The sequence below is a fragment of the Ranitomeya variabilis genome, chromosome 4, assembly GCF_051348905.1.
Source record: "Ranitomeya variabilis isolate aRanVar5 chromosome 4, aRanVar5.hap1, whole genome shotgun sequence".
Lineage (NCBI taxonomy): Eukaryota > Metazoa > Chordata > Amphibia > Anura > Dendrobatidae > Ranitomeya > Ranitomeya variabilis.
The window spans coordinates 224,618,022-224,630,231 of NC_135235.1; the positions used below are offsets into that span (position 1 = coordinate 224,618,022).

A 12,210-nucleotide genomic window follows, 5' to 3' on the forward strand; every position below is an offset into this window, starting at 1 on the left:
TCTCCAATCACCTGGAAGCCTTCCCAATGTAAACAAACCCCTCAGCAGTAGATCTGCTTGAGCAAAACATACCCAGGCTTCCATCACAGGGCCACCCACCTCTGCGATACATACCATCCATCATTCACATGACCAGTCGCTATGCTACACCTCCCTTTCTGGATTCCGTTGAAAAAAGATGTAAAAATTTTTCCACACTTTTTATATTTTGACCCCCAAAACTGGTTTAAACTCCGTTTCGCCAGTGATTACCTCCACATATCAATATTTGTCGTAATAGAAGGAAGTTATGGAAATGGTCACTGTGTTGCTTGTAGCGTTGAGATCCTGGATTCTATGCCACCTATGTCTTCTCTTCCTGGGTTTGCATATTTTTCAGATTTCTCCTACAGACCAATGTTTAGATGAATTGGCTTTGTTGGAGCCTCGGCATAGAAACGGTCTTTTCTTAGTATGTGGCCATATATAGGGGACAATAAACTTAGTCAACAACTAAAATGATTAGTCAAGAATTGATTCAACACTAGATTTTCCAATTATTTTAATCAATCTGTTACAGAATGGAAAGATGTTGGTAAGATCCATGCATGGACATGGTCTGCAGAAGACCTCCTAAGGATGTTTCACCAACCAATCTTGCAGAAAAACCTCCTTCCTCGTTGGCGTCCTTAGACCTTTAGACCTGAATTTCTTCATTTTCCTTAGAATTTGCTGGATTAGATGTTGATGATCACACATCCACTTTGGAGTCCTTAAGACCTTTAGACCTAAATTTCTTCATTTTTCCTCAAATTTGCTGAATTAGATGTTGACATCTACAGATCCACATTGGAGTCCTTAGATCGAAATTTCTTCATGTTTCCTTGAATTTGCTGGATCAGATGCTGGTGACCACAGATCCATGTTGGAGTCCTTAGACCTAAATTTCTTCATTTTTCCTTGAATTTGCTGGATCAGATGTTGACAACTACAGATCCACTTTTGAGGTCTTAAACCTTTTAGACCTAAATTTTTTCATTTTTCTTAGAATTTGCTGGATTAGATGTTGATGACCCCATATCCATGTTGGCATCTTTAGATCTAAATTTGTTCATTTTTTTTAGAATTTGCTGGATCAGATGTTGGCGACCACAGATCCATGTTGGAGTCCTTAGACCTAAATTTCTTCATTTTTCCTAGAATTTGCTGGATTAGATGTTGATGACCACAAATCCATGTTGAAATCCTTAGATCTAAATTTGTTCATTTTTCCTAGAATTTGCTGGATTAGATGTTGATGACCCCATATTCATGTTGGCATCCTTAGATCTAAATTTGTTCATTTTTTCTAGAATTTGCTGGATTAGATGTTGATGACCACATATCCACATTGGAGTCCTTAGACCTTTAGACGTAAATTTCTTAATTTTCTTAGAATTTGCTGGATTAGGTGTTGACAACCGCAGATCATGGCAATGGGGATCGGATGGGCGTTGTTCCCTGGAACTGAAATTCTAAGACCGGCATCTGTTCTGACTGTGAAATTCCGCAGCAGTTTCCATTACAGGGTGTTCTAGCGCAAATTACTATTGTTTTCCAAATAATAACAGTTTCATAGGGTTCCTCCCCCGGGACCTCCATCATTTCCATCATTTAGCAGTGTCTTGGCACTCGTGTATACACCGGGACTTCTGCCAAACACCTACAATGTGGCTCCCTGCCTCCGTATCAAGAGAGGTTGGACACGACGCTCTGCGGCTTTTCTATTACCGTCCAAATTCCTCCTGCTGAACGCAGCAAAGTAGATCATTAGCAGCATTTACTGAGGTTTAAAGAGCAAGTCCCTCAAAAATAAGAAATAAAAAGTCTAGAAAATCAAAGTCCTTAAGTCAATCTTCCCAAAACACCTAAGTTCATCAGTTCTGGATAAAGACGTTGACTTTTCGGTCAACTTCCCTGGGCTCGTAAATCTTCTTGGATCCATTCCCTACAAGAATTATCTCCAAACTGTGACTTTCTGGCTACAACTCCCTTTGAGAAGAATGAGTCACAGGTTGAGGACTACTGTCCAAGTGGATGATTATGAAGAGGCTAGAAAAGATTTGGGAACTATCATGGGGGCATTGTTTGTTCCCACCCTACTTTCCAAAAACATGAAAATTAAAAAAAAAAATTGGGGGGGGATGCCATTTAAAAAGTTCTCCATTCTTCTCTTGGTTTGTGAAGCCCCCAGTCATTAGAACAAAGCTCTTTTCCGCTTCATCCATTTTTGGCCGACCGTGTAAAAAAGTAGAAAAAGCTGAGCTGAGCCGACAGACAAAGGTCCATATCATGCCGCTTTGATATCAGCCATTTTCTTCTAATCGATACTCGATGGAAGATGCCACCTTAGGTTTTGCAGGGGACATGCCCTTTAAGAGCACCTGAAGCATGGTGCAAAGAAGGAATGGTTGTTTTTGGTTGATTTATAGGGAAGAGTTGACTGTATAATTTTCCTTTTGTGTGCTGAAACTTTAAAAAAAAAATGCAAAACAAAATAAAAGTAAAAAAATTAAATTCTAAAATACCTACAGAGTATGCAACCCACAGTGTGGGGCCGAGGCGCCACAAAGCCTGGCATATAGATTGCTGCGGTAATGTAATACGTAATGCATTTCTATCATCTCCAAGAATTCCATTCTTTCTCGCAAAGTTTTCTTCTCCTAAAGTGGCGCGAGGACCATTTCTTCCATCAGCTCTCGCCTCTCCATCTGTACAACACGTATGATAGGAGTCGTGTGCCGCAAACAACACTAAGGCAAACCCTGGGAAAAAAAATTGGACTTTTCCATTTAAACTAATTGTTAGGGATTTCCTCATACTTTCTAAAAGAAAAGTTCATAGGGCAGCTACGTAATACCGCATATAGTGCACCAGTAATGCCGTAAAGTGTCCCAGTGTCTAAATAATGCTAAAAGTAACATAAAGTGTAATAATACCTTCATATTGTGCCAGAAAACAATTTACTTACAAAAGAGGGTCCAAGCCATACAGTGCAGTGCATTTCCAAGGCTCTAATAATACTGTCACACAGTGCCCTAATAATAAGACTACATGGTCAATATAAATAGTAGAAAAGAGGACTCAAATATACCACTATACCACGCCCAAATAAAACATTAAAGAAATCCAATTATAACATCAATTGGACACCAAGTAATACCGCCATACAGTAACCAAATAAGGAAACACTATACTACCAATAATCAATAATATAAAAGAGGGTTTAAACAATACCGCCATACTGTACCCAAATTGCAAAGGATTATATTGCCAGTCATTAAAAGTGCAAAAGATAATCTAAAGAATAATACTGGCATATAACACAACTAATAACAAAAGACCACATTTCCAATCAATTGTGGAAAAGGTTTAAATAATACGGTCATACAGTGCCAAAGTAATAAGACTATATTGTCAGTCTAAAGAGTGCTCCAAAATACAGTGCAGAACTATGAATGAAGTAAAAACCAACAGCACAAAAGAAACCCAATAATACCGCCAAATAGTGCCTAATTAAGAAAGGACTACATGGCTAAACAATGGTTTTAAATAAAAGGACCAAGTGATGCCGCCATACAGTTCCCAAATTGCAAAAGCTTACATTGTCAATCATCAATAGTACAAAATGGGGTTCAAGTAATACTACCATACAGTGCAACCAATAACAAAGGACCACATTTCAAATAAATAGAACAAAGCATGTTGAATAATACTGCCATATAGCGCATTACATTGCAAATCATTAATAGTATAAAACCGGGGCTAAGTAATACGGCCATACAGTGTCATAATAGAAACGTCTACACTGCAAATCAGTAGTACGAAATAAGCTCAAATAATACCGCCATATAGTGCCCAGATAACAAAGGACTTTATCACCAATCAATAGTATGATAGAGGGCTCAAATAATACAACAATATGGTGCCAAGGTAACAAAGGACTTTATCACCAATCAATACTACAATACATGGCTCAAATAATACCGCCATACAGTGCCCAAATAACAAAGGACTTTATCACCAATCAATAGTATGATAGAGGGCTCAAATAATACCACAATATGGTGCCAAAGTAACAAAGGACGTTTACCACCAATCAATAGTACAATGCATGGCTCACATAATACCGCCATACAGTGCCCAGATAACAAAGGACTTTATCACCCATCAATAGTACAATACATGGCTCACATAATACCGCCATACAGTGCCCAGATAACAAAGGACTTTATCACCAATCACTGGTATGATCAAATAATACCACAATATAGTGCCCAGGTAACAAATGTTGTGTAAAATAAGAGAACAAACGTAGCCCCAAAGAATACCGTTATAAGGACACCAAATAATACCGCCATATAGCGCCCACAGAAAATCCTATATAATGCTCATATAATACCCCCCAGATTGCCAAATATCCAGACTTATACTAACCCCCTAAAAAGTCTATAGAAATAATGCTTTTATTTTCCAGAAGCAGCGCCAACCTTGCCCTCAGACCCTTGGAAGTGAATAGGGCCGAGCTGCAGTATCAAACACCGCCTATACACAAGGGTGGCGCTCTTTTAGCAAATTTTTGAATTTTACACCACCCCTTTAAGATCCAGTAAAAACAAAGTACGAAACGGTCACGGCTCATTTCCAGCAGCGATCCCGATAATCCATTACCTTCCCGGCGCATCTACATCATTACGTCCTGACGGCGGAGTAATGATTTGCAGTGGGAGTTGCTTTGTCAATTTTTTACATTTTTGATTTTCATCAAACTTTCTGTTTTTCGCGCCGTCGGTGATAGAATAAGAAAAAGTGAGACGTCGTCCTAATCGCGGAGACGAGACGGAAATCTGCGGAGACGGAGATTACCATCAGGAAGGAATCCATCTCCGAGCTCGGGAGGCGGAATCTCCCAGAAAGGGCGAGAGAGATGGAATCACAGACACATCCGTAATAGGAAGGATCCGCAGATGGAGAGCGCTGCTCGGCAGCACGTGAGTGTCAAGGATTACCTAATGATCTGTCTCTACGTCATACCTACAGTCATGGCCAAAAGTGTTGGCACCCCTGAAATTGTTGGACCAATTTTATTTTTGCATACTGCTCCAGGTCTCTCATATGTGAAGGCGCCTTCTCCCAACAGCAATTTTAAGATCTCTCACCTGTGGACTCATTGCTGCCACTTCAGAACTCTCCAGCTTTTTATCTCCATCCGTTTCTTGGGGATTCTTGAAGTATTAGCTTTCTGACACTGGGGACTACATTGCCTCCCAAAATCCATTGGTGCTCTTCAGATTTCATGATGCTTTGCACACAGTCAAGGTACCGATTGCCAGAGGCAGCAAAACATCCTTGAACCTCCACCATATATGACTGTAAGCGCTGTGTTTTTTATTTGTAGGCCTCATTCCGTCTTTTGTAAACAATAGAATGATGTGCTTTACCTAAAAGCTCGATCTTGGGAGTTTTATGTGAAATTATGTCTAATTTTCCTTTTTTTCTGCTTTTTTTTGTGTTGTGCTCCAATACACACACACAAAAAATAAACATGTGGAATTATAATAATGTATCAATTTCTTATCTATGTGTCTCTAGTTTATCATTTTCTATCTTCGTTCTTCTGTATCTATTTCTCTGGATCCTGTGCTATCACTTTAATTTTTGTCTTTGTTTAAGTAAGAAGTAACTTTGTCATTGGATTAAGATTCAAATGCACAAAATGTAGCAAGATGTTTAAGGATCATCTTAAGAAAAACCCGTTTCTCTAGATTTGTTTAAGCTCTTACTTCGCCCCTTAGTGATTTTGTGACTTTTTTTTTTTGCATTTTTTTTATTGAGTAACAAATAATAAATCTGTCCAAAAATAACAAGATAACCTTCTGGCTTCTTGTTCTTGCCACTAGGGGGAGCATAGGTGCATTTATATATTGACCTCAGTAATAAAACAGTATTCAATTAGCTCATCAGCTCCCCCTAGTGGTGGCTGAGGGACGCCAAAACTTTGTCAATGGAGAAGATTTGGAGCACTGTATCAGAAAAACAATATAAAACAGCTAAAAGTATGCAGTATTAAATAGTTTTGGAAAGTTTCCCATTTTAAAATGATGAAGCTTTATTTCTTAAAAAGTCATGCCTAAATGCGTCAAATATTATGTGGCCGTTTGTTTTTTGTAATACTTCTTTATAATGGTCTGAGATCATTTTCCTCTAATACATTACTCCGTTTAAAGACATAGCGCAATGAAATAACCCTCTGGTTTCCTGTGATGACCACTAGGGGGAGCCAAGGCGCTTACTACATTTTATACATTGACCTCAATAACAAAACAGTATGCAGTTAGCTCTTAAGCTCCCCCTAGTGGTGACTGTTATATTGGAAAGTTATTATATAGTGATGTATCTTTTTTTCCTTAAAGGCAATGTCTAAATGAGTCAAATATTCTGTAGTTAGTAATTTCTTAATACATCTTTATAAGGTCAGAACTCACCTAGAGCTATCAGATAACCCTCTGGCTTCCTGCGGCCACCACTAGGAGGTGCATAGGAGCTTTCATCATGTATACATTGACCTCCATAATAAAACAGTATACAATTAGCTCTTAAGCTCCCCCTAGTGTTGTCTGTAGTATTATACATTTTAGTAAGTTTTACAGTGATGTATCGTTAGTTCCTAAGCTCCCCCCAGTGGTACCTTCGGTAGTAGAAAGTTTTAGAAAGTTATTATAATTGCATGCAACTTTATTTCCTTAAAGGCAATTAATCCTGCAGTCATCATTTTTTTAATACATCTTTATAATGATCAGAGCTCTCCTAGAGCTATAAGATAGCCCTCTGGCTTTCTGCGGTCACCACTAGGAGGAGCATAGGGCTTGTATGCAATTAGCTCAAATGCTCCATCTAGTGGTGACTGCAAGAATCCTAAATAACTTTAAAGCTATGCAGATGTTTTTGAAACTTTGAAGCAGGAAATAAATTCCTCCGAATTCTATGTAAACATATCACGTAATAAATTAGCGCCAAATTCTGGACCCGACGGAAGATGTCGCTAAAAGGTGAACATTCCCTTTAAGAGTAGACAAGCAAGTAGAGAGGGGAAAAAGTCTTGTTTTGCAGCTTTATCTGCCATAGAAGAAAATACCAAATGTAAACAGAAACATTTCAAGGCTGCAGCGACTCAAACTCTATTGTAAACATCATACAAATTGGGCTCCGTTTGATTTCTCGAAGCTTTCAAGGCCATTCGAGCCTTCGGGCAAAAATGACGTCTTCAGTGAACTAGAATTCAACTTCTTCCATTCTGTAATCTGGCGCAGCCTTATCTCCAATGTATTGAATGTGTATTTTTATTTTTTTCCGTTACATCCTCATCTATTTCTTCTCTCCTTCTCTCTTCCAGAACCCGGTTCTGCCTCCAACCACAGCGTGACCTACACGGTATCGCCTCTTCTCCTCGCCGTCGCGTCTTTCACGTTAGTCTCCCTCTTACGTACATTCTAAATTAGAAACAAACAAACAAAAAAAGAATTTATGGAAATTATTCTCAAGACGGGCAGTGAAAAAATCTTACAAAAAAATAAAAAATTACATCACAACAAAAGACAAAAACAGTAAAAAAAAAACCACAAAAAAAATAACATTTTTTTTTTAGATGGAATCCAACACTGTGAGGGATCCAATTATGCATTTTTGGAAACAACGCATCATTGACTTTCGGCGAGAGGTAGATTTTACCAGTGACTTAAAAAAAAAGACCTTGGCATGGCTCCCGATGGTGGAAACGTTGACTCTGGATAAAAAATTAATGAAAACAAAAATAATTAGAAGGATCATTTTTACAGGGGCGAAGTGAGAAGACAGTGATTGCCGAGCAAGATGAACCTCATTAGTGTTTTAGAAGACTTTAATTTGCCAATTTTACCCCTTGCAGCACTGAAGAGACTGCAGCCATCTTCAGATCTGGGAGCCCTAAGTGTAGTTGCCCAATGTACCTCGTTCCTCGTCATGAATAGATCTTCTCCAGCCACCCTAAATGTTAGGAGTCCGCTCCCTTGCCTGACCTTGTGTTTCCATCACCGTTACTGTGCACAAGAACCCCCCTCCCAACCACCTCACCAAACCAACGCCAGTGGAGTGTTATTTTGGCCACCGAGGTGGACATCTACCACATCTAGAACATGAACAGGATAGATGTCCTACTACTAAATAAGGTCTTCTCCGTTGAAGACCCTCCTGGACTGTCATAAGACAACAAGCTGGACACAACCAAGTCATGGTGGATCGTGATTTTTTTTGGTCAAACCAATGCCAATAATTTTAGTGGAGTATTGCTTTTGGCTACCAAGGTGGACGCCGAACTCATTAGATGACCTATTAAGGTCTCTCCGTTGGTGGATCATGAGGTTTTTTTGGTCAAAACAATGCTAATACTTTTAGTGGAGTGTTGAGTTGGCCACCGAGGTGGACATCGAACTCATCTAGAACATAAACAGCATAGATGACCTACTAAGGTCTTTTCCATTGAAGACCCTTCTGTACCATCATAAAACAACAAGCTGAACACAACCATGTCTTGGTGGATCGTGAGTTTTTTTGTCAAACCAATGCCAATATTTCCAGTGAAGTATTATTTTGGCCACCGAGGTGGACATTGAACTCATTAGATGCCCTACTGAGTAAAGTCTATCCGTTGAAGACCTTCAACCTGGATACAAGTCTTGGTGGATCGTGAGTATTTTTGGTCAAACAAATGCCAATACTTCCAGTAAAATATTATTTTGGTCACCAAGGTGGACATCGAACTCATCTAGAACATGAACAGAATAGATGTCTTACTACTAGGTAATGTCTTCTCCATTTAAGACTCTCCTGGATCTTCATAAAACAACAAGATGGACACAGCCAAGACTTTGTGGATCATGAGGGTTTTTTTTTCTCAAACCAATGCCAATACTTCCTCCGTGGTGAGAAAATAACTCCTCTACAACATGAATAGAATACATGTCCTACTGGGAAGTGGAGGGTCTTCTCCATTGAAGACCAACAAGCTGGACCTATCTAAGACTTGATGGATAATAAGTTTTTGTATCTGCTTCACCTCTACCCCAAATGTGTGGACAAGTTGGGTTTGGATTCTTCTGGAGAACCATAACCCCTCGACTGGATGTTGTACCCACCATATCAGGGACAGCAGGGAGAGTATGCAAATAGCACCTAAAAATTTGAAAATCTACGATACGTGCGGGGGACAATGCACAGTCCCTTCTAGTTTCATATGCCTGTCATTCATCACCAGTGTCTGTGACATTCTTGTGGGTATTATACAGACCCTTATGCCCCTTTTGTCGACGAAAAAAAAAAAAGAAGGGGATCAAAGGGCCTTGAGTATTGTCTGACTGTTAGCTGTCTGTCTGCATGGTCCTATCACTGATTGCAAGCCCCCCGGGCCCGTCCGGTCTCCCCATTGCATTATGCTGACATTGGAATGGACTCAATCCTTGCGGCCTGTTAATGTTTGTAAGTTGCACTGTGTGGAGATTGAAGGGGCTTAGGATAGCAAAATTATGAAGCTTCTGTTGTCCATTTTTTTTGTGATCCCCCTCCAAAAAAAATGCCCCCCTAGAAATAATCATCAAATGCCCTCTCATCATACCCATCAACTTCTAAAAAAAAAAAGAAAAAAAAAACTTTGGGCCTGCCCCAAGCGTGTCTTTGTCCTGGCGTCTGTTTGTCCTATTCACCTATCCATACCAGGAGGCCGACGAGCAAATCGAAAAAACAAAAAGCGGCCCCAACAAGAGCTTCCAAGATGTGCGTCCAAGCAATGCATTCTGGGATTTCATATTGTTTGTTCCTGCGTGCCACGGGAGGGACGTTTTTGGCGTTTATGTTGGGGCATCTAATGGCTCATCATCGGAAATTCTAGGCAGATTTTTCTTTTTTCTTTTTTTTTTTTGTTTTGTTTATCCAGGATGTTTTTGGTTTTCTTTTTGGCAAAATGATTAAAAAAATACTTGTGAATATTGGCAACAAATGTATAAAGTGTTATAATATAACAGAGAGAAAACTCTAGATCTGGGTGATATTTTCTTTGACGACTCGTTTGTATGTTATGTGTGTGGGAGATTTCTGAAAAGTTTGTATCACTGTGGAGAACACTACGTCTGGTGTCAGGAGGTGGCTCAGACGGCCATCGGGCCTAAGAGACGATCATATGGGTCTGTCGAGGTAAAAAAAACCTATTGAGTGGCGGGGAAAAAAATCTGTTGAGTGCCCCCTACAGGTGGCAGAAGAGACACAATTATCTTTTGCTGGACAGATTTTTTTTCAGCAGCATTTTTCAAAAGACTCTTCACAAGGATAATCGTTATCTTCTGAGATTTAATATGGGTCCTTTTCCTGCCCTCTAATATTACCCGTGTCCCTAATTAATGCTTGATTAGCTTCAAGAAGCCTATCCATTAACACTATGAAAATCATTGGAGGGCAGGGTCAGTAGTCATCTAATCATCATAGGGCAGGGTCAGTAGTCATCTAATCATCATAGGGCAGAGTCAGTAGAGTCACCTAATCATCAGAGGGCAGGGTCAGTAATCATCTAATCATCATAGGGCAGGGTCAGTAGAGTCATCTAATCATCAGAGGGCAGGTTCAGTAATCATCTAATCATCATAGGGCAGGTTCAGTAATCATCTAATCATCATAGGGCAGGGTCAGTAGAGTCATCTAATCATCAGAGGGCAGGGTCAGTAGAGTCATCTAATCATCGGAGGGCAGGGTCAGTAGTCATCTAATCATCATAGGGCAGGGTCAGTATTCATCTAATCATCAGAGGGCAGGGTCAGTAGTGTCATCTCATTATCATTAGAGGGCAGGGTTAGTAGAGTCATCTTATCATCGGAGGGCAGGGTCAGTAGTCATCTAATCATCAGAGGGCAGGGTCAGTAGTCATCTAATCATCAGAGGGCAGGGTCAGTAGAGTCATCTAATCATCATAGGGCAGGGTCAGTAGTGTCATCTCATTATCATTAGAGGGAAGGGTTAGTAGAGTCATCTAATTATCGGAGGGCAGGGTGAGTAGAGTCATATAATCATCAGAGGACAGGGTCAGTGAAGTCATCTAATCATTGGAGGGCAGGTTCAGTAGTCATCTAATCATCAGAGGGCAGGGTCAGTAGTCATCTAATCATCGGAGGGCAGGGTCAGTAGTCAACTAATCATCGGAGGGCAGGGTCAGTAGAATCATCTAATCATCAGAGGGCAGGGTCAGTGGAGTAATCTAATCATTGGAGAGCAGAGTCAGTAGCGCCATCTAATCATCATACGGCAGGGTCAGTATTGTCATCTCATTATCGTTAGAGGGCAGGGTCAGTAGAGTCATCTAATTATCGGAGGGCAGGGTGAGTAGAGTCATCTAATCATCAGAGGGCAGGGTCAGTGGAGTCAACTAATCATTGGAGGGCAGGGTCAGTAGCGCCATCTAATCAGAGGGCAGGGTCAGTAGATTCATCTCATTATCATTAGAGGTTGGTGCTAGTAGTTTAATCAGAAGGCAGGATCGGTAAAGTCCTCTCATTATCATTAGAGGATAAGGTCAGAAGAGTCATCTCATCAGTTGAATAAATAGTAGAGTCATCTAATTGTCAGAGGTCAGGATCTGCAGAGTCATCTCGTTATTAGAAGATAGAGTCAGCAGAATCATCTAATTATCATTAGAGAACAGGGTCAGTAGAGTCATCTCATCATTAGAGAACAGGGTCAGTAGAGTCATCTCTGTATCATTAGAGGACAGGGTTAGTAGAGTCATCTCAGTATCATTAGAGGACAGGGTAAGCTGATTCATCTGATTATCATTAGAGGGCAGGGTCATCTCATCAATAGAGAACAGGGTCAGTAGTGTCATCTTGTCCGTAGAAAAAATGGTCAGTAGAGTAATCTAATCATCAGAAGGCAGTGTCTGTAGAGTCATATAATCATCAGAGGGCAGGGTCAGCAGAGTCATCTCATTATTAGAACATAGGGTCAGTAGAGTCATCTCATTATCAGTAGAAGACAGGCTCACCTGATTATCAGAAGGCAGGTTCGGTAGAGTCATTTAATCATCAGGGGCAGGGACAGCAGTCATTATTATCAGTAGATCATAGAGTTAGTAAAGTCCTTTAATTATCAGCGGGCAGGATCTGCAGAGTCATTTTATTA

At 40.1% G+C, this 12,210-nt stretch overlaps 1 protein-coding gene across 1 annotated transcript in view; it reads left to right on the top strand.

The window, feature by feature from the left end:
* The window catches only part of IGLON5 (IgLON family member 5), a 428,215-nt gene extending 418,132 nt beyond the window's left edge, over positions 1 to 10,083 (top strand). The window contains exon 8 of the mRNA XM_077260074.1: positions 7,412 to 10,083. Coding sequence (XP_077116189.1) covers positions 7,412 to 7,512 — 101 coding nt within the window. The 3' untranslated portion in view covers positions 7,513 to 10,083. The remainder of the gene's footprint in view (positions 1 to 7,411) is intronic.
* Positions 10,084 to 12,210: the final 2,127 nt, after the last annotated feature.